A 23,801-nucleotide genomic window follows, 5' to 3' on the forward strand; every position below is an offset into this window, starting at 1 on the left:
TTAAAACCTATATATTTTAATTCATAGTGCAGAGCTTTTTTCACTATGCCTTTCTGCTTCCTCACTGCTAGGAGTTTACTCATATGATACATACTTCTAATTGGCTATATCCCTTGTAATAGACTTTATGTTGGTCATCCTATATTACCATTTAATTCTTGCATTGTTAATTTTTTCTATGTTTATCTATTATTTTCCTAACCTGACTTTAAATTCCTAGGTGACAGAGACGGTGTATTGGGCTTCACTGTATCCAGTCTAGACACCTTTCAATGTTTTTTTGTTTCTTTTAAGCACAACTAAGGAAAATTTAAATTACAGAAACTTGAAAATGTGAATAATAACAAAATCTTTCCTAGGTTGGATCAGCATTCTGTGCATGAAGTGAAGCAACAGAGTCAATTATTAAATTGCACCAAAATCTCTACTTTATGCCTACATTTACAATGTAGGACAGGTTAGATGTTCCTCCTCATATTATGCTCTGGGTGCCTATCTCTGTCATTGTACTTTGCACATTGTACTGTAATTATTTCTTTATAAAACTCTATTCCTTGTTTTCTTGTGTTCTTTGAAGGTTAAGATTATATCTTATTCATTTTTATATCTTGTATCTAATATATAGGATGATAATGAATATTTGATGAATGCTTAAATAATAAATAATGTTTTGACCAAATATATTACAAAATAGCCTTAAATCTGTATTTATAATATAGGGGAAAAAAGACTAATTTTAATACAAAGGACTTTTTATAGCTACTTTCTACAGAAAGATTACTAATTGATAAACTAATTGAAAGTTTACTAATTAAAAAAGAAGATATAAGTCACTTATTAACCACTCCTTTGTGGTTCAAATTAGGACCTTTTCTTCAGATAAAAGAAGAAAATCCATGAAGAGATAAAGGAAGAGATTTTCCCTCTTTAGGTATCTGGAGAACTTACTGTTTATCTTCTACTAGATATAAAAGAGAAATTTGAGATTAAGGATACATACTTCTCAAGGAAATCCTCCACAGAGAAACTTGCTTTCCATTGGTCCAAGACTGAGGTATCTGTCATTCCCGGAACTGAAACAGCTGAGACTAGAAAGGATAATGGTTAACATTAAAGTCTAGAATTTTCTTTTACACTTAATTCAAGGAAGCCAAACATTCACCTTTTACATTATGATTTTATCTTTATTTATTCACAAATGTATGTTTTTCAAAGTGATACCTGATTCCAAATATTTAAATAGTCATCCTCATTATCATCAACCTACCCCCGCCCCTCAATCAACTACAGTTAGATATTACCTGAACATATCACCCTCATTTTATAGCCTCTCTTTTGCTTATACAGCACTACCATCCCAAATAGTCCTTTTCAACTGCTCATGCTATACCTCATGAAGCTTCTATTAACCATTCCAGCTCAAGCTGATACATTCTCCTTGAAGGGCCATAAAATTGTCAGTAGCACTTGGGTACTCAACCATATACAGTCCTATATTTAAAATTGTAGGCGGCATGTAGTGGCTCACGCCTGTAATCCCAGCTCTTTGAGAGGCTGAGGTGGGTGGATCACTTGAGGCCAGGAGTTCAAGACCAGCCTGGCCAACATGGCAAAACCCATCTCTACTAAAAATACAAAAATTAGCCGGGCATGGTAGTACATGCCTCTAGTCCCAAATACTTGGAAGGCTGAGGCAGGAGAATATCTTGAACCTGGGAAACAGAGGCTGCAGTGAGCAGAGATTGTGACACTGCACTCCAGCCTGGGCACCTGGGTGAGAGTGAGACTCTGTAAATAAATAAATAAATAAATAAATAAATAAATAAATAAATAAATTCGTACGTGTACATAGTTTATCTCCCAAATTAGACCTTTCATTCCTTAAGGAGAAAGACCATGTCATATACCACTGTCAGAATATACAACTGAGTATTCTACCTACCACCAGTATTACTTCTTACTAGTTTTGTTACCTTGAACAAATCTTCCCCTGTGCCTCATTGAAAAACATGAAAAAAAAATACAAAAGTTTAGTGGTATTTTGGGAGGCTGAGGCCGGTGGATCACGAGGTCAGGAGATCGAGACCATCCTGACTAACAGGGTGAAACCCTGTCTCTACTAAAGATACAAAAAAATTATCTGGGCGTGGTGGTGGGTGCCTGTAGTCCCAGCTCCTGGGGAGGCTGAGGCAGGAGAATGGCGTGAACCCGGGAGGCGGAGCTTGCAGTGAGCCGAGATAGCACCACTGCGCTCCAGCCTGGGAGACAGAGTAAGACTCCATATGAAAATAAAAAAAGAAAAAATGTTTAGTGGTTAAGAGTACAGGTTCTGGAAACACTCTGCCTAGATTTTAATCCTTGGACTGCTACTTATTAACTATATGATCTTGGGTAAACATCTTAACCTTTTTGCACCTCTGTTTTTTTTTTTTTATGTACAAACTAGGAAGAATAGCTTTTTCAGAGTGTTGTTGTAAAGATTAAATGTAATGTGGCATGCAAACTGCTTAGAACACTTTAGGTTCCATAGCCAGTCTCATAACCATTGCTTTCAAAGAGTCTTGATTCTCTTGCCTCTCTTTCTCTTGTACTAACTTAGGACAACCCCTACTCTACACTTTCTGTGTATGTACACTAAAACAGTTGACAATTACTGGAAAAAAAATCACCCACCCGTGCTAAAGGAACTCATTCCAAATTATGACCATAAATTTCAAATGGCCACCCAACACTGACAGATGATAATAGTATATCCCTTAATAAAACTGGCTTTCTTGACCACAGATGAGGTCTAAAAAAAAACAAAAACAAAAACAAGAAACAAAAACAAAACTGGCTTTCTTGCTCTTTAAGACAGCTAATTCACACATTACCCCTTCAAATCTTTAGTGTTCATTCCATTATCCACTTTCAGTGTATGACCTTACCTTCACATAGAAAACTGATACAGAGAACTACCTCATTTTCCACCACCAATTCTACCAACTTACTGGCATAAGTACCTACAAACCCTATCTTCCTATTTACACAGGGGAAGAATTATTTTAGTTCCTACTGAATACTAACTTCTCTAACTGTGCTCTTGATCCTATCCCCTTTTACTCCTGTTATCCTTTTTCTTTTCCTGCATCGTCTTATTCTTTTTACCAAAATTGTTTCCATTGGCAAACATTTTACAGTCTCTCTCATCATGTATTTTTTAAAAATCACACATCAAAAACAAAAAAGAATAACTCTTTACTCCACTTCTCCCATAAGTTAGTCCATCATTTAAAAATTTTTCTTCATAGCAGAATTCCCCAAAATATTCAAATTCACTCTCTCACTTTCCCACTTCCCATTATCTTCTCAACATACTCCAATCATATTTCAATATATTCCTGTCATACTCCAATTATATTCCAATCATATTAATAACCAATATTCCAGGCAAACCACTCTTATCAAAGTCATCAATGACCTACATTTAGTCAAGCTAATGGTCAACTCACTATCCTCAGATAACTTGAGCTTTTAACAGGAGCCCAACGCATTGGACTACTACTTCCTTCTTGAAGCACTTTCTTCTTTAGAATTCTACACCAGAATCACTTGATTTTCCTATCTCGCTTCTTAGGTAACTCCTTTTACATCAGACTTTTAACTGTTAGAGTGTTCCAGGGCTCTGTCCTAGGCCTTCTAATCTATTTATACTCATGCTCTCAGTGACTTCATCTAGTTTCACAGGTTTATGTGTAATTTACATATTGAAAACTCCAATTTGAAGCTCCAGCTTGAGAAGCAGGTTCACTGTGTACTGATTACCAACTCGTTTGAGTATGGTAAGACAGAATACCCATACACAGGAAGTTACATGAAGTGGATTTATTACAGATAGGTAACAAGGGACAACAGAAGCCTAGGATTCATTGTGAATTGGTCCCGTAAGGCTCAGGAAAGCTGCCCAGGGCAAATGAAGTCTTCATGTGCCACACTTGCACAGCAGCTGAAGAACCCCAGAAAGCAGCCCACCTGGGTTTGATGTTCTGAGGTCAAAGGACGTGCTGGGCTAAAGCACTGAAGGACATCCTGTTTTGTGGGTGGGGGAAGACTGGCACAGAGCCTAGGCTGTTCTGGCCAGCTCCCCCTTTATCTCAGAATGTTGCATTCCCAGCACATTTTATAGTTATTCTTAAGAATTTCAAGTGAGAAAAGAAGGCCAAGGCCACCCAGAGAACTGTCCTGAGCAGCTGTGCTCAAGATTAATGTAACCAATTGCCTTCTTAATGATCCATTTAGATGCCTAATAATCTGGCCGAAGCAGAGCTGTTGACTCTGACCACAAATTGGCTTCTCTATAAGCCTTTCCCTATTTTAGGAAATGGCACTGTCATCTGCCTGGTTTCTCAGGTCAAAAACCTAGAAGAAAATCTTTATTCTACTATTTTGTAACGCCCTCACTGTTGACAATTTGTAAAATAAGCTAGATTTTAAGCACATCTCACGTCTCTATTACTATAAGCCTTGTCCAAGACACTGTAATATTTTATCCAGAGTTTAGATTCTGGGCTACTACAATAGCTCCCTGATAGATTTCTCTGTCTCTACTCTTGACTCCTAAATCCCCACCCTTTCTATCCTCCAGACAATCATAACTATCTTTCTACAGCATAAATCAGGTTATATCATTCCTTTTCTTAAAATTGTCTAGTGACTTCCCATATCCACAATTGTCTTAGTCAGTCTACATTGCTATAATAAAAATATCATAGACTGGGTGGCTCAAACAACAAACATTCATTTCTCATAGCTTTGGAGGCTGGGAGGTCCAAGATTAAGGCACCAGAAGATTCAGTGTCTATTGAGGGCCCACTTCCTGTTTCATGGGTGGCTGTCTTCTTGCTGGCCTCACATGGCAGAAAGGTCAAGGGAGCTCTTTGGGGTCTCTTTTATAAGGGTATTAATCCCTTTCATGAGGACTCCATCCTCATGTTCTAGTCACCTCCCAAAGGCCCCACCTTCAAATATAAATTTGGGGGGACACAAACATTCAGTGTATTGCAGCTGTAATAAAAATAAACAAACAAACTCACTGTTATGGCCTACAAAGCCTTATATGGAAATTGCCTACTTCTCAGTCCCTTTTTCATTACCCAGTCACAATAACTTTATTTTCTGGTCCTTACACACATCAAGTTCGTTCTTGAGTTAGGAACTTTGCATTTGCTTGAAGGGCTCTTCCCCCATATTTTTCATGGTTGTTGCTTTCCCATCATTCTGGTCTCAACTCAAATGTCCTCCTCCTGAGAGAGACATTTCCCTAACTATCTTAGGAAATAGCACTCCCTACTCCCGCAATTTCATATCACTTAGCATTACTGTCTCTTCTCTATACATTTATCAATATCAGATACTAGTTTATATATTTAATGGTTTTGTTGCTGCATCCTCCTTACCAGTCTAAAACCCACTGAGAGCAGAGACTACTTCTATGTCTTTTAAGTAACTGTGTACTTAGTACTTATAACAGTGTTTGGTACATAATATATACCAAGTAAATGCTGTTAACTGACTTGACTCCTCCAAGGAGGCTACTTCTTTACTAGTCCATGAGTTGATACAAACAAAAAACTATTTTATACATATATGCTTAAAAATAATTTTATATTCAGTGTGCCATTACAACTTGAAGTAGGCCTCAGATAGTCAAGAAAAATTCTATTATAATAAAACAAATGTTTACAATGTTAGACTATTTTAAGTCTTCATCATCTACATATCTTTTATTTGGTTTATTCATATCAAATATAAGCTTTCCAATTCCTTATTTGGTTACCTAAATTCTATAATAAAAATACTAAGTTGTTAACTTCTTGGAATTCTGACATGAATAGATGCAATGAGTTTTTAATTAGTAAAACATTGCATATTCTTAATAATTTGCTGTGCTAAACTCTGAAATGGCTTTTAAAACACATTTTTAAGAAATGAAAACAAACATACCTCTTGTCCATGGCCTCCTAAATTTATTATCAGTATCTGCTACATGGTAACTTTCATCTTGATATAAACATGAAGGGATTCGAAGCAATAAAGCATTTCTGTAAAACTTCTTTCTAACCACATTCTGTGGAAGAAAGAAAGATTAGAAAATCTTTTAACATATACTATTTATCAATATTCAGAATATATTAAAATTCTCTATACTTTGAAACTTATGTGATTTTTCTTTAAAAGTAATACATGCTCCTTACAAAAAACAGGTATACCTAATCCCAGCACTTTGGGAGGCCGAGACGGGCAGATCGCAAGGTCAGGAGATTGAGACCATCTGGCTAACACGGTGAAACCCCGTCTCTACTAAAAATACAAAAAAATTATCCGGGCGTGGTTGTGGGCACCTGTAGTCCCAGCTCCTCAGGAGGCTGAGGCAGGAGAATGGCGTGAACCTGGGAGGTGGACTTTGCAGTGAGCCGAGATCACGCCACTGCACTCCAGCCTGGGCGACAGAGTGAAACTCCGTCTCAAAAAAAAAACAACAAAAAAACCAGGCATACCTCACTTTATTGTGCTTTATTCTATTGTGCTCTGCAGATTTTTTTTTTTACAAATTGAAGCTTTGTGGCAACCCTGTGATGAGCAAATCTGTCTCTGCCATTTTTCAAAAAGCATGTGCTCACTTCCTGTATCACATTTTTGGTAACTGTCCCAACATTTGAAACTTTTCTGTTATTATTCTATATGTTATGATAATCTGTGATCAGTGGTCTTTGATGTTAGTTACCATTGTAATTGTTTGGGGGTGGCATGAACTGCACCATATAAGACAGCAAATTAATTGATAAATGTTGTGTGTATTCTGACAAAACAGCCTTCTGTTAGAAGAAGATGCCAATGAGGACTTTCATAGCTAGAAAGAAGTCAATGTCTGTCTTCAAAGCTGCAAAGGACAAGCTGACTCTCTTGCTAGAAGCTAATGCAGTTGGTGATTTTAAGTTGAAGCTAATCCTCATTTACCATTCTGAAAATCCCAGGGCCCTTAAGAATTATACTAAATCTACCCTGTCTATGCTCTATAAATAGAAGAACAAAGCCTGGATGATGGCACATGTATTTACAACATGGTTTACCGAATATTTTAAGCCTATTGTTGAGACCTACTTTTGGGGGAAAAAAAGGATTACTTTAAAAATATTACTGCTTGGTGATAATGCACCTGGCCACCCAAGAGCTCTGATGGAGATGTACAAGGAGATTAATGTTTTCAAACCTACTAACACAATATCTATTCTGCAGCCTATGGATCAAGGAGTCATTTCAACTTTAAGGTCTTATAGAAATAAATACATTTTGTAAGGATATAGCTGCCATAGATGGTGATTCCTCTGATAGATCTAGGCAAAGTCAATTGAAAACCTTTGAGAAAGGAGAACCATTCTGGATGCCATTAAGAACATTTGTGATCATCAGAGGAGGTCAAAATATCAACATGAACAGAAGTTTGAAAGAAGTTGATTCCAACCTGCATGGATGACTTTCAGGGATTCAAGACTTAAGTGGAGCAAGTACATAACTATAGAGGTGATAGAAATAGCAGGAGAATTTGAATTAAAAATGGAGCCTCAAGCTGTGGTTGAATTACTGCAATCTCATGATAAAACTTGAACAGATAAGGAGTTGCTTCTTATGGATGAGCAAAGGAAGGGGTTTCTTGAGATGGAATCTACTCCTGGTGAAGATACTGTAAACATTGTTTAAATGACAACAAAGGATTCAGATTATTCCATAAACTTAATTGATAAAGCAGCAGCAGAGTTTGAGAGGATTGAGTCTAATTTTCAAAGAGGTTCTGTGAGTAAAATGCTATCAAAGGGCATTGCATGCTACAGAGAAATCTTTGGTGACTGAAAGAATCAATGTAGCAAACTTCATTGTTGCCTTAAGAAATTGCCACAGCCACCACTCTGATCGGTCAGCAGCCGTCAACGTCAAGGCAAGATCCTCCACCAGCAACAAGATTATGACTCACTAAAGACTCAGGTAATTATTTATTATCAATTTTTAGCAATAAAGTATTTTTCAATTAAGGTATGCCCATGGTTTTTTAAGACATAGTGCTACTGCACTCAATGGACTATAGTATAGTATAAACATAACTTTTTTTGTTTTGTTTTGAGATGGAGTCTCGCTCTTGTCGCCCAGGCTGGAGTGCAGTGGCGTGATCTCGGCTCACTGCAACCTCAGCCTCCTGCGTTCAAGCTGCACTCCAGCCTGGGTGACACAGCGAGACTCCACCTCAAAAAAACAAAAACAAAAAAACGAGAGAAAAAAAAAAAAAGTTATTCTCCTGCTTCAGCCTCCTGAGTAGCTGGGATTACAAGCGCCCACCACCACACCCGGCTGATTTTTGTACTTTTAGTAGAGACAGGGTTTTGCCATGTTGGCCAGGGTGGTCTCGAATTCCTGATCTCAGGTGATCTGCCCACCTCAGCCTCCCAAGTATAAACATAAATTTTATATGCACTGGGAAACCAAAAAATTCACATGACTGACTTTACTGTGATATTTGCTGTTGCTGAGGTATGCCTGTATCAGATAACACAGAACCACATAACTGAGAAAGCCAAGGCCCCTTGTAATATCAGTAGTAGTTTGATGTATTTTCCTACAGATATTTTTTCTAGGTTAAGCTAAAATATATGTGTAAGTACTTGACAAAAAACGGGATGACATCATTTACATATCACTTAGCAATGTGCTTTTTTTCACTAAACAGTATAATGTGGATGTCTTAACTTTCATTTTATCTTTGCATTATTTCCTTTGTTACAACCAGCAAATTCATTTCTAATTTTTAAAAATATATCTAATAAAGGGAACTGTTTCTTTAAAGGAATGTTAAATCAGTTAAGTTTGTAAATGAGTCAGTGTTCTCTTTAATTTGGCTCTGCCTTTACTTTCCAACTTTATCTTCCATTACTCTAGTCTCTCTAAATAGACTAGTCTCTTCACTACCTCCCTTAACGTTCAGTGGTCACTCCCTGGTTAACACCATGGTCTACGCTGTACCTCTGAAAATGCCCTGTTATTCTTCTCTGTCGAGATCCAACTCATCTTTCAAGGCCCATCTTAAACAATATCTATTCTATGAAGCCCTTCCCCAGTGATTCTAATTTCTCACATAATTCATTATTCTATGTATTTGGACAAATGATAATTTCTTGCATTATTTCCCAAGATTTTTTAATGTTTGCTGAAGGTGTTTTAACATATTAAATAAGAAGTCTTTATTATTCAAGGATAAGTGGTAAAGAGAAAAAGATTACTTAAGGTAATTTATATCAAATAAGGACCAAAGATTCACAGTAAATAGGAAAAGGTTGATTAGTATTTAATCTAAAAAATGAAAGTTATAAAAAGTTTTATAACAAAATTTCATTTATAGTTATAATTATTTTTGTCATGATTTTCCCACAAACTGTATTATATGATTATATGCATGATACTACTCATTGCTTCACCTTTGATCATGAAAAAGATATTTTTAGAAAATGTTTGAAGATCTTCCCAAGGCATCTCTGACTCCTTTGATATTCAAACCATTCTCTTCCTCTTGTCTGTCAACTGATCTAATTTTGCATGAACTTCATAATATCTTTACTTACTATTTGAGCGGTTCCTTAACACCGTTTTCATGAACTTGACCAAGTCCTGCATCTTTTGCAAGATTTGCCATTGATTAGTATTGCGTTTGTATTATATCACGGAGTGTTGTATACCAGCAGAAACCAAAATACCGTGGGCAAAAAAAAGTTTCAGGATGTTTGAATACAGACTAATTTTGCAAGTGGCCAATACACATGTTTTGTTATGATGACTTTTGATTCCTACCATAGATATCTTTTAACTACACATTTGCTTCTCTCAGTTATGAGGGAATAATAAAACCAGAAGATGCCTGCATGTCTTTCTTATTTCCTGTAAAATGTAGCAGTTTTATTATACTGGAGTAATTTTTTTCCTTGGTAGATGGAGTCAGTGTTACAAAGAAAAAAATTTAACTTGTCAACTAAGATCATAAGAACAACAGACTGTTGTATGACAATTGTTCTAATTAGTTTCCTAATAACGTGTCTGGGCTTGAAATTTAGCTCTGACAATTATAAAAGCTATTTAACTTATCTGGAAACTAGTTGTCTAACCTATAAAATTGTAAAACCTGTAAAATAATAGTATCTGCCTCACGAAGTACGTATGATGATAAAATGATAGTAGGATGGTGCAAAAGTAATTGCGGCTTTTGCCATTACTTTTAATTAACTAATGGCAAATTAATGGCAATACTTTTGCACCACCCTAATATAATCCATCAGAAGGGCAAAGTATCTGTCCCATAGAAAGTGGTCAATGCATGCTATTAGTATTATTTTATAGAGATAACTGGGATTCTTTTTCTCCACTCATTTCAAGAAAGATCACTCCAGATTGTTAGCAAAATCACCCCACACTTGTCAAGAGTTTCCATTTTTTTTCTCCTGACAGCTTTGGATTCATTTTAATTGTTTGATTTTAATTGTTTGATTATTTTAATTTAATAAGTTCCTTCCAAAAGTGGCTTTTTTTTTTTGAGACGGGGTCTCCCTCTGTTGCCCAGACTGGAGTGCAGTGGCGCAGTCTCGGCTCACTGCAACCTCCGCCTCCCGGATTCAAGCGATTCTCCTGCCTCAGCCTCCCAAGTAGCTGGGATTACAGGTGCCCACCACCATGCCCGGCTAATTTTTTTGTATTTTTAGTAGAGACAGGGTTTCACCATGTGGGCCAGGCTGGTCTCGAAATCCTGACCTCGTGATCCGCCCGCCTTGGCCTCCCAAAGTGCTGGGATTACAGGTGTGAGCCACCGTGCCCAGCCAAAAGTGGCATTTTAAAGATATTAAATGTGGAAAATAATTTTCAATAAATCTAAAAGTAATTAGACTAATAAACAATCTAAGGATTACTGCAAAATTATCATATACAAGTTGAGCATCCTTAATCCAAAAATTTGAAATCCAAAATCCAAAACTTTTTGAGTGCCAATATGATGCCACATGGGTGGTGAAGATACTGGCACTTTTGCTTTCTGATGGTTAGTTCAGTGTACACAAACTTTGTTTCATGCAAAGAGTTATTTAAAATATTGTATAAAATTACCTTCAATCTATGTGGATAAGGTGTATACAAAATATAAATAAATTTTGTGTTTAGACTTGGGTCTTATCCCCAAGATATCTCATATTATATATATAAAAATATTCCAAAATCTGAAAAAAAATCAGAAATCTGAAATACTTTTGATCCTAAGCATTTCAGATAAGGGATACTCAACCTATATTGAATGTAGTTAACACTTTTTACATCATAATTCTCAGTAAATAGACAGTAAGCCACTAACACTCTACCTCATATAAATAGTCTATTGCATGATATTTCAATGCTGAAAACATATCTTCTTTCTTTCAAAGCAGTATAAATTTCAACATCTGGAAATACAAAAATTAAAATTAAACATTGGTAAATTAGCAAGTCAAGTGCAGAAAGTCTCAGTCATAAAACTTTGGCTCACTGGTTTTTAAAAAGGTTCTGAATGATAATCATTGGTAAAAATAATATACATTACTATAATTTTACATCTAATATGAAAATAATGTATATTGATATAAAATTGAATATTTTCTTATTGTTTAAACCATATAGCTGTTAGTTGGTTGGTGGAAATATATTTAATGTGATCATTTTGTTGCAAAAGAGCTTGAAATTTACAAGATTGCCGGAGTGGTGTTCCGAGAATAATTTCTCAAGTGGTCTTGAAATTGGATAACCAAGGGCAGAACTCTGTGCTGAAACAGTGGAGGATTTGGAAAATTGGGAAACAATTTGTGAAACTGTTTCCATTCTCTTACTTAGAAAATAAGCAGCCTAAAGTTAGAATTTTCTAGTAGCTAGCTCATTTGGAATAAAGCAACTATGGCATATTGGTAAATCAACAAATCCATCTAATGAAGCAATAAGTAAAATTTAGAATGCTGAACTAGTCCAGGATGGTTCTCATTTACTTGAGAACTCAAGGAATTACAGTTTTGAAGTTACTCTAGGACAGAGTAACTTCTGTGTAAAACTTTCAGTGAAACTTTTAGTAAAAAACTAAAAACAAACTTTTAAAACAATCCAGGCCAGGCGTGTTGTCTCACACCTGTAATCCCAGCACTTTGAGAGGCTAAGGCGGCTGATCACTTGAGGCCAAGAGTTTGAGACCAGCTTGGTCAACATGATGTAACCCCATCTCTACAAAAAATACAAAAATTAGCTGGGCGTGGTGGTGTGCACCTGTAGTCCCAGGTACCCGAGAGGCTGAGGCAAGAGAATTGCTTGAGCCTGGGAGGTGGAGGTTGCAGTGACCCCAGATCACACCACTGCACTCCAGCCTGGGCAACAGAGCCAGACTCTATCTCAAAACAAAAACAAAAACAATCCAGAGCACAATTATTTTATTTGTTTAATGACTCAGAAGGATTTTTGGATATTACAATATGTTTTCCAATTAAAATGAGACAAATATGTTATCTGAATTGTCTTTAATATTATTAGATTCTGTGGTGTGGAGAATATACAGTGTGGCCACCCTCTTTCACTCTTAAGCAAGACCAACGTGGCATTATTTTACTGGTGCTTACTTCTCTGAGAATATTTCCAATCATTGCACCTCTATGTCTTTTCCACCCAGTGTATCACTGATCTTTCAAGCAAATATTGATTCTAGAATTTCCATTTCTGTGTTGTACTTTCAGAAAAAACTGATTGTCTCATTCTAAAAGCCATTGCAAAAAGTTAACAACTCAACTTTACTGACTTTACCCATTCAGCTTATTGTCAGCATTTATATTCACTTTTCTTTTCTTGTGAAGCCTAGTATTTCTATCAGTTTCATATTTATCACTCTCACCAATTACCTTAAGAAATAATTACTTTTGTATTGAAGTCAACCACTGAAATTCATGCTAAATATGTACTACTTAATAAGATGCCATATGTTATATACATGCTTAGAATCCCATTTATCAAGTTTATTTGATTGTAATACAAATATCGAATCCATCTAATAGTGGTGGGTGGATGCAAAAATGATAGATTGCTCTTATTTCTAAAACCAAAGATATGGGGGAAATGAACAAAATCATGGTTAGAGAGAGGGTAATTTAAAATTATCGAGTTTTGAATTGCAGCAATTCTCGAATTTTTTTTCTTTACCTTTTTCTAAAGATTTTATTTCTCTTGTGCTACTTCCTAACTAACATCTACTGGACTACTGGACCAAAATGGAAATGCACACGATAATGAGGTCAGGCACAAGGCCAGGAAGTAAGCTTTCCCAAGATGATGATGATGATGATGATGATTTAATTAATTAATCAAATAATTTTTTGAGACAGAGTCTCCCTCTGTCCCCCAGGCTGGAGTACAATGGTGCGATCTTGGCTCACTGCAACCTCCAGCTCCCAGATTCGAGCGATTCTCCTGCCTCAGCCTCCCGAGTAGCTGGGATTACAGGCGGATGCCACCACGCCTGACTAATTTTTGTATTTTTAATAGAGACGGGTTTTCGCCATGTTGGCCAGGCTGATTTCGAACTCCTGAGCTCAGGCAATCCTCCTCTCCCCTCAGCCTCCCGAAGTGCTGGGATTACAGGCCTGAGTCACCATATGCCAGGCCCCAAGATTATTTAAAAGCACTCACAGGTGAGTGTGAATCTTCGGGCTGGCTTCCTACCTCTCCCCACCAGCCTAAAGCATCGGGAGCTTTCTGCCTTCTTCACTCCCTCGCATAAAAACCACACTTAAAAAAAAAACATAAGACCCGCCGGAAGCGGTGGCTCCCGTCTGTAATCCCAGTACTTTGGGAGGCAAGGTGGGCGGATCACTTGAGGCCAGGAATTCAAGACCATGCTGGGCAACATAGCAAAACCCTGTCTCTACAAAGAATACAGAAATTAGCCTGGGCCAGGTGCAGTGGCTCACACCTGTAATCCCAGGACTTTGGGAGGCCAAGGCACGTGGATCACTTGAGGTCAGGAGTTCGAGACCAGCCGGGCCAACATGGCAAAACCCCGTCTCTGTTAAAAATATAAAAATTAGCCGGACATGGTAGAGGACGCCTGTAGTCCCAATGACTCGGGAAGTTGAGGAAGGAGAATCTCTTGAACCCGGGAGGCAGAGGTTGCAGTGAACCGAGATCACGCCACTGCACGCCAGCCTGGGCGACAGAGTGAGACCCTGTCTTAAAACAGACAAAAAACGTAACATGGCAAAGAAGGTGAGGTGCACCTATTTTCCCTTATTGTTTAGCCCATACAACTTCTAGTTGATGGGCTGAAATCCCACCAGCATCTCTGAGCCCTTCACACCTTCTATTCTCAGGTTAAGTGGACGGTGGGTCTGGGGTTTTGTCTCTACAGAGCCACATCGGCCGGGCCTCACAGATGTGTTTTCCAGAGATTCCTGAGCTGCCATAGTTCTTTGGTCCCATACGACCTTTTCCTCCCCTCAGCCCTCCAAATCACCCTCTCTCCCGCCTCCAGCCTCTCAGGGCTCTTACCTGAGGTAAAAATCGCCTCCTGCATCTCTTCCGGGGGTAAAATTCCCGCCCGCTGGACACGTGACCGCTGAGCCTGGACTCTGTGCTTCCATTGGCCAGACCAGGCCCCGCCCCTTGGGCTCCGGGCACTTCCGTCCGCGAGTGGGCACAGCCTAGGGAGGTAAGGCTTGTGGGGGGAACCGAGGCTGCAGCCTGGGCAGCGCCGAGGTCCTCGGGAGTGAGCAGAACCCTTGTAGCACTGGGCGGAGTGTGACGGTGGAGAAGTCGTCGTGAGGCTAGAAAGAGCTGGGTGTGAGGGGTTGGGAAGACCCGGCAAAGCAGTCCGGACTTTGCGAGTGGCGGCTCCCATGTTGTTAGCGAGGCCGGGCAAAACGCGGCAGGGTTAGCAGGAGGGCGAGGGCAGAAGCCTTCCAGAGGTAAGGGTGGGAGGATTTAGCAATCAGACAGATTCAGGGAAAGAGGAAGGCAAAAGAGAGGAGGCAAACGTGCCTCAGGGGTCTGACTAGGTGGGGGTCATGGCTTGGTAGCAGAAGAACTTTTGAGGAGGGGCAGGAAGATACTGCTTTTCAATTGGCACATGTGGATTTTATACCTTAATTAAAGCCACCCCCTTACATACACACATTTAAGTATCGCCAGACTCGCCTAATGAGGAATAATTATTCTTTCCTCCATATTTCTTAACTCCTGTCTTTTCCATGAAACGGCTTGGCATTAAACTCCTTCCCAGAAGATTGCAAGAAGTAACATGCATTTATTTACTTTACTAACACATGGGTGTCTTTTGAGTTGATTGTTCAAATACTAATTGTGAAATGTCAGTGGATAAGTCACTTTATTTTCTTAAGTTACTTCCTTTATTTTGTACAGGTGTGTGCAGTTTGCTGGTTATATGGATTTAATATTTGACAGTAATCAGTTTTAAAGATATTCACCTAACATTGAAGTGCATTAATCATCCTGTGTTCTTGGATGTCTACCTTTTATTAAAATCAATTTTAAATTAAATATCTTTGTAAAAGTTACAAAAATTGGCCGGGCGCCGTGGCTCACGCCTGTAATCCCAGCACTTTGGGAGGCTGAGGCGGGTGGATCACCTGAGGTCAGGAGTTGGAGACCAGCCTGGTCAACATGGTGAAACCCCATCTCTACTAAAAATACAAAAAAAAAAAAAAAAAAAAAAAATCAGCCGGGTGTGCTGGCACGCCCCTGTAATCCCAGCTACTTGGGAGGCTGAGGCAGGAAATCCTTTGAACCCGGGAGGCGGAGGTTGTAGTGAGCCGAGATCATGCCACTGCATTCTAGCCTGGGGGACAGAGCAAGATTCCATATCAGAAACAAACAAACAGAAAAACCAACAACAACAAAAAAACAAAAAACAAAAATAACACATGCTTATCTTCACTATAAACAGGAAAACCATCCAAAGATGTATACAGAGAAAGTAATCGCCATTCCCACCCCAACTCCAGGTAACCAATATTAACAATCTGTGTTGATTCTTTTCACACTTTGTTGTATGTTCATACAAATTTATTCAGATATGCATGTACAACGTTGATTGGCTAATTATATATAAAAATTATTACTTTTAAAAATAGCTGCATAATATTTTATAGTAACTACATGCCATGATTTATCTAAACATTCCACTACTGATGGATTAACAGATTGTTTCCAATTTTTTGGAAACAATGACAAATAATGCTGCAGTAAGAATTCTTGGACATACGCTCTTGAATACTTTCTGTGGCATAGATTTGTTTTGGCTTGCTGGCTCAAATTGTAAGAGCATTTCAAATTTAATAGATATTGCCAATTTTCCTTCCAAAAATGTATAGCAGTTTACATTAACAGTACCAGAAAGGGATCATCATTTTCCTGAATACCCAACAGTACTGAATATATTGCTCTTTAGAAATTTTTGCCAGGCTGATGCATGAAAAATTCTATCTTGTTTTAATTTGCGTTTCTCTGACTACTGCTGAGATAAAACATGTTTTAGATGTTTATGAACCCTTTGGATTTCTTCTTCCATGAATTGTCTAATTATGCATGTGGCTGTATATGTGTATGCATCTGTGTGTTTGTGTGTGTGTGTTTGTGTGTGTATGAGATCAAGTGATTTGCCTATTGGGTAGGTTGTCTTTTTGAAAATCTCGTGTAAAGGTGCATTAGTTAAAATCAGGCCTAGCTGTATAAATAACAGAAAATTCCAAAATAATATTAAATATATTTCTCTTTCATGTAAATGAAGTCCAGAGGTACAAAGGTTAAGGACTGATATGGCAGCTCTGCCCCACTAAGTCCTCTGGGTCTTAACTTCCTACCAGCTCATTTTTCTGCTATTTCTGTGTAGTGGTCCTTGTTTTCATGGTCTCAGGTGGCAGTTTGTTTCAGGAAGCAGGATGGAGGAAGGACTGAAAAGGAACAAAGGCCAAAGGCACAATGTCTCTTTATATATATGTAACTTAAATTGTAAAATATAATGTTCACATAGAAATATAATGTTTACATAGAAACTATACCACAATGTATAGTTATAAAAATTATTTTAAGGAAACATCCATGGAGCCTCCCCTCAAGTGAAGAAACAGAGCATTGGAATTTCAGAAGCCCGCTTTTCCTTTCTAATCACAACTCTCCCTAGAGGAAGTCTTCCTCTAGACCTAGAGATTACTATAATTCTGACTTTATGGTAATCATTGCCTTTATGGTAATCATTGCTTTTCTTTAAAGTGTTTCACCCAAGTATGCATTTCTAAATGACATAGTTTGCCTATTTTTGAATCTTGGTGTTTGTGTTACTTTGGTTCTTGCTTCTTCTATTCAGTGGATGTTTATTGTATATGATGATTCAATTTCATCAGTTTCATTTGATGTATTATATATGATGATTTCAATTATATATGATGATCAAATAGGATACAATAGTATCCTATTGTATAAACATACTTCAATTTATCCATTCAACTGTTGATGGACCTTTGGATTATTCTAATTCTTGTATATTACAAAGAATGCTGCTACAATATCCTTGTACATGTATCCTAGTACACATATATGTTTCTCTGGAATATAGATTTAGGAAAATGTTTTGGATTATGGAGTATACATATCTTCACATTTATTGACTAACACCAAACTGTTTTCTGAAGTCATTATACCGATTCACCCATCAGTAATGTTTAACAGTCTGTACTGCTCTATATCCTCACCAACCCTTAGCAATTTCATACTTGAAAATTTTGAGATCTAGTAGATGTCTAGTTGCAGTAAAGGCTGGAAGATGCAGTGTTCGTTCTGAACAGTTATGTGCATAGTTACGATTTGGAGATTCTATTATTAATATAAGAAAAGGACATATATTGGGAAATACATAGCAATCTCTGCCACATTCAGAATACTAACTTAAAAATAGCTGCCAGGCTGGGCACCGTGGCTCACGTGTGTAATCCCAACACTTTGGGAGGCTGAGGCAGGAGGATCACCTGAGGTCAGAAGTTCAAGACCAACCTGGCCAACGTGGTAAAACCCTGTCTCTACTAAAAATACAAAAATTAGCCAGATGTGGTGGCAGGCACCTGTAATCCCAGCTACTCAGGAGGCTGAGGCAGGGAGAATCGCTTGAACCTGGGAGGCAGAAGTTACAGTGAGCCGAGATTGCACCATTGCACTCCAGCCTGGGCGACAGAGTGAGACTCCATCTCAAAAATAAAAAAATAAAAAATTAGCTGAGTGTGGTGACATGCACCTGTAATCCCAGCTACTTGGGAGGCTGAGGCAAGAGAATCCCTTGAACTCTGGGGGGCAGAGGTTACAGTGAGTGAGATCATGCCACTGCACTCCAGCCTGGGTGACAGAGTGAGACTCAGTCTCGAAAAAAAAGAAAAGAAAAAAAGCTGAATTTTTTTTAGCACTCATTATGTGCCAAGCACTATTCTAAACACTTTGCAACAACTCATAAGCTAGATAAATTTACAAATATTACAAACTCCAGTTTACAGAAGAGAAACCTGGGGCATTGACCACTTAAGTCTCTTACCCAAGATGAGCTTGAAAGTATGAGACAGAGTTGCAAATCCAGGCAGTCTGACTTCAGAGCCCAAACTCTGAACGAGATCGTACACTCTCTAAAAGGAATATTTGCTCTTGAGTCATCCATGTTTTGTAAATGTTTTCTCCCTGTTTATTTTGGTGAATTTCTAAAGATAGTTTTCTTTCTATATTTACAGATAATTTTATCATATCCAAATCATGTTTTTTTCTTAGTAGATAATGTTTCTGCATCATTTCTAAAATTGTGCATATGATGAGAATCTTAGAACAACTGCTTTTCCCTATAAATTTTAATTCACCATTATTTGCACCATTGTTATTTTGAACCTAAATGGAAATAAAACAAGTTGAAATAAAACACACTTCAGTATAAACTAAGCTGAGGATGGGAAGGAGGAAAAAAATTCCTCTACTGTCCAGACCAATTCCACACATTTACAGAAATCTCTTATAATAATATCAAACTTCATTGTTGTACTCACATGCTGTGCTGTTAAGGCTATAGTAATAACATTTAATGTTTATTGAGAACGTACTTTGTGCCAGACACAATACTAGGCACTGATGATGCAAAAAATAGGGAAAACAAATCTTTGCCTCCAAGAAGCTCACAAATCCTTGCCTGAGTTGCTCTTATTTTTCTTGGCTTTAGGTGATTCTAAACACTGCTGCCAGGGTGATATTTCTAAAACAGCTAACTGTTTTTGAGTGGTATTCACTTCCTGCTCAAATTGTTTCAGCTGTCACCACAGCATAAAATCTTAAATCCTTAGCATGGAACAATACCCACTCAACTCCATTTATTGTGGAATCCTGAACCATTGGCCATTCTCTGAAAGAGGTTCTCCCACTCCTAAGTCTTTGTTCCTGCTAATTTATTTTGTACTCTGATCACATGTTGAAATCCTACTTATTCTATAAATTTTAGTTTAAATATTTCCTCCTCCCACTGACACTCTTAGTGAGAATCAGTGGTTACCTTTTGTCATTCCTACAATTTTTGTTAATATCCCACTTTGGGCACTTTTCATGTTTTGCATTATAATTGTTTTGTTCATGTCTGCCTTCCCCACCAGACTTCAATCTTCTTGAGATTGTGGGCCATGGACCATGTCTTAATTATCTTTGTGTAAGTAGCACAATGCCTTATCCAGAGTAAGCACTGTGATGAATATTTAATTTAATTCACTTCTTAACATCTGGCACTAGGTCATTTTGAAATAATGACTATCAATTTTTTTTACACTTCCTATTAAATGTAGGCTTTCAGTGTTTTTGCAGGAGCAATTGTGTGTGAAATATTACACACACACATATACATGCCTGTGCAAAATGAACATGGTATGAATATAGCAGATAATCAGCTCAAGATAGAATTGCAAATTAGCTCAAACCAGATCATGCAGAAAATCTCGATATATGGAATGAAAAGTATTGCACAAATGTGTTGCATAAGTAATTTATTGTCTTCTGCTGCTAATTTATAGGTGTAACCTCACATACTATCTTTTGATCGCCATTAAGGGACTGTTTTGCACCAATAGACTGAGAGCAAACATTTTAATACAACATATTCAGTCTAATTAAGCTGGATAATTACTGCTGGAAAAGAGCTATGGTAGCAACAGCATGTAAATAAATTTTTGCAAGTATAGAAGGGAAACCTAACATTTCATATTCATGTAGATTACCTCTTTTCAATTACAAGAAGACAAATGTTATTCTAGCCTATTTTGGCAGTATTCATCTCTGTAAATACTATTACTTTTCTCTGTCCCATATGTTCAACCCTTCAACATTTTTCTGATTATGAACCATTTCACATATTGTATGCTTATTGGATCTTTTACACACTTTGAAAAATTCAGGTAAGCTAAGATTCTTGCTGTAAACTTTACCCATGCGTAGACTTCACTTTGTAACCCAGAAGAAAGAGTGGTAATTGGGTCACCATTTCCATGGGAAAAGTAGAAGTACTAAGCCATACTTTCACCTCTCCCTGGGTAATATTTACCCTAAAACCTTGCACATTATATGGTTCAGTGAAGTTAAGCAATTTGCCCAGAAATACATAGGCAGATCAAGAACTCAGCTCTTCTGACTTCCACCCTGTGAGGTGTAGTTGTTTACTTATTGATTTATCCATCAATTATTTTTAAGCATATATTATGTGCAAGGAAATATGCTAGTTGGGGAGAGCAAATTGACTCTACTCTTTCAATGTGATAGGGAAAATAAACCATTTACATAATTATTATTCCCTAAGAAAATTAATGTTATAAGAGTATGGAAGTTTAAAGAAAAAATACTTTATTATTTCCACAAATAAGTTATAGAGATGTGAGAATTTGATTAGATAACTCATTTAGATATTTCACCAGATTAACCACACCAATGGGTAGTCTAGCTCTTTGGACCACAAAAGCCACAACATAGCACCACTATGTACTTAATGGAAGATGAACCAACTTGCAAAACAGATAACATCCAAAGGTCTAAACTTGCAAATTCAAACTAGAATAAGTTATAATAAATGTCTCAAATATCCAGGGTAACAAACATCATCCTTATAAAATGTGGAAAAACTATTATTTCTTTCTCTCACCAAAATAAGGCTTAATGTTGTTTGAGGTATGCTTGATTGCTTTTATGCCTTGTATTTAAAAATGAAGGAGATGGGCATTGGACTAAACTTGGGAAGAAGGATGTTACATTAATAGTAATTTCATGGCCGGGCACAGTGGCTCATGCCTGTAATTCCAGCACTTTGGGAGGCTGAGGCGGGCCAATCACAAGGTCAGGAGTTCAAGACCAGCCTGGCCAACATAGTGAAATCCTGTCTCACTAAAAATACAAAAAATTAGCTGGGCATGGCGGCAGGCGCCTGTAATCCCAGCTACTCGGGAGGTTGAAGCAGGAGAATCGCTTGAACCCGGAAGGCGGAGGTTGCAATGAGCGGAGTTTGTGCCACTGTGTTCTAGCCTGGTCAACAGTGCGAGACTCTGTCTCAAAAAGTAAAAATGATAATAATTTCATATGCAAGAAAAGTCATTTTATGAAAAGCTGAGGGTAGACCTTTCCCATAAATAAAATGATTTTGTAAAACAATTCTCATAATTTTATATTTTTAATTTAGACTTACCCTTGGATCTCAGAATGTAAACTAACAAATGATTTTTGAATACCTACTATGTGCTCAGTATGTACAACTTCAGCAGAAAGACAGCTTGTGTTGTCTCTTACAGGAAAGAAGAATAGCTAGAAACAGTAATGTTATTGACCACCAACTGACCATCTATTGATCATTTAATATACTATTGACCACCTTCTTTAACCTTCTTCTTTGTTTTCTGGCTTCCTGGATTATTTCACCTGTTCTGTGTCTGGGCTGTTTATCATTTTGGAAGCAAATAGCAAAACCAGGAAATCAGGCTCGTTAGTTACACTACAAATATATGCTGCACATATATTTAGCACAGCATATATTTGTAGCTAGACCTTCAATGCCAGTTGTCAATCATTATTTCCCTTCATTTGTTATAGAGAGAGTGTGTTGGTATATGCCAGCAATATTCTAGGTGTGAGAAACAGAGTCTCAAACAAGACATTATCTATGTATTTATTTGTTTAGAGACAGAATCTTGCTCTGTCGCCCAGGCTAGATTGCAGTGGTGCGAGCTCAGCTCACTGCAACCTCCGCCCCCCGGGTTCAAGCGATTCTCCTGCCTCAGCCTCCTGAGTAGCTGGGATTATAGGCGCTCACCACCAAGCCTGGCTAATTTTGTATTTTTAGTAGAGTCGGGGTTTCACCATGTTGGCCAGGCTGGTCTTGAACTCCTGACCTCAAGTGATCCGCCCGCCTCAGCTTCCCAAAGTGCTGGAATTACAGGCGTGAGCCACTGCACCCGGCCCTATCTCTTTATTTCTAAACGGCCCCTTATCATATTCTAACATCTAGACCAGTGGTTCTCAATTGGAGGTGAGTTTGTCCCTCAAGGGGACATTTGGGCATGTCTGAAGATGTTTTTGTTTGTCAAAACTGGGGGAAAGACAGCCTGGATGCGCGGCCCCCACCTGCTCCTGCTACTCGGATGCGGCCTTCACCTACCAGGCCCTTCCTCCCTAGCTTGGGGCAAGCAGAGCTGCATCCAGTGGAAATAAAGCCGTTCCAGGATTATTGAAAACTGAGTAGCAACCTTGGGGGTCCTGGGTCATCACATACTCCCCCAGATGGAAGGTCCTTCTCTGGCATCAATTCCCGTCTCAAGGCCCCGCCTTCCACCTACGGTGGTCCCTGAGTAATGGTCTTCAGGCTCTGTCACGGTGGTGGAGTCTTCCGCACCCAGCGCATCGACCTTCACCAGCAGGCCTCCCCACTAGATGTCCTCCGCTGGATGCCTAAGCCTTGGGAGCAACAGGGCCTCCTTGAGAAGAGCTTTCCCGACGGGCAGAGGAGCTTAGGTCCCGAGGGGACAAGGAACCTGGGTTGCCCTCACCCCCGGAGCTTGTATATGGATTATAAATATATAAAGGGGAAAGGGGTGGGTTGGGAGGGGTTGTGGGACACTTCCCCTCCTCCCCATTCCCCTGGTCCCCTGTCCCTGGGGATGTTTGTTAATAAAGCGTAATAAAATGATTTAAAAAAAAAAAAAAAAAAAAAAAGGCCAGGCGCGGTGGTTCACGCCTGTAATCCCAGCACTTTAGGAGGCTGAGGTGGGCGGATCACAAGGTCAGGAGTTCGAGACCAGCATGGCCAACATGGTGAAACTCCGTCTCTACTTAAAGATACAAAAAATTAGCCGGGCTTGGTGGCGCACTCCTGTAATCTCAGCCACTCAGGAGGCTGAGGCAGGAGAATCGTTTGAACCTGGGAGGTGGAAGTTGCAGTGAGCTGAGATGGCGCCATTGCCCTCCAGCCTGGGCGACAAAGGCGAGACTCCGTCTCAAAAAAAAAAAAAAACAAAAAAAACAAAAAAAAAACTGGGGGAAAGGGTCCTGATACCTAAATAGGTAGAGGCCAAGAGTGTTACTAAATGTCCTGCAATGAATAGAACAGACTCCATGCTCCTGGAAAAGAATGATGTGTTCCAAAATAAGAATAGTATTTACTACCGATTAAAGGAAATTTAAGAAAT

The 23,801-nt window shown here is 38.4% G+C and overlaps 2 protein-coding genes across 2 annotated transcripts in view; one reads left to right on the forward strand and one right to left on the reverse strand.

Annotated features, from left to right (window-relative positions):
• SHOC1 (shortage in chiasmata 1) overlaps nt 1–3,570 on the reverse strand; it is a 96,966-nt gene extending 93,396 nt beyond the window's left edge. Inside the window, exons 1-2 of the mRNA XM_003263999.2 lie at nt 3,465–3,570; nt 1,001–1,088 (exon numbers count right to left, since the gene is read on the reverse strand). Coding sequence (XP_003264047.2) covers nt 1,001–1,065 — 65 coding nt within the window. The 5' untranslated portion in view covers nt 1,066–1,088; nt 3,465–3,570. The remainder of the gene's footprint in view (nt 1–1,000; nt 1,089–3,464) is intronic.
• The window catches only part of GNG10 (G protein subunit gamma 10), a 134,681-nt gene extending 118,602 nt beyond the window's left edge, over nt 1–16,079 (forward strand). The window contains exon 3 of the mRNA XM_030817620.1: nt 16,022–16,079. The gene's annotated coding sequence lies outside the window, so the exon portion shown is untranslated. The remainder of the gene's footprint in view (nt 1–16,021) is intronic.
• The last annotated feature ends 7,722 nt before the right edge of the window (nt 16,080–23,801 follow it).

The sequence above is a fragment of the Nomascus leucogenys genome, chromosome 8, assembly GCF_006542625.1.
Source record: "Nomascus leucogenys isolate Asia chromosome 8, Asia_NLE_v1, whole genome shotgun sequence".
Classification (NCBI taxonomy): domain Eukaryota; kingdom Metazoa; phylum Chordata; class Mammalia; order Primates; family Hylobatidae; genus Nomascus; species Nomascus leucogenys.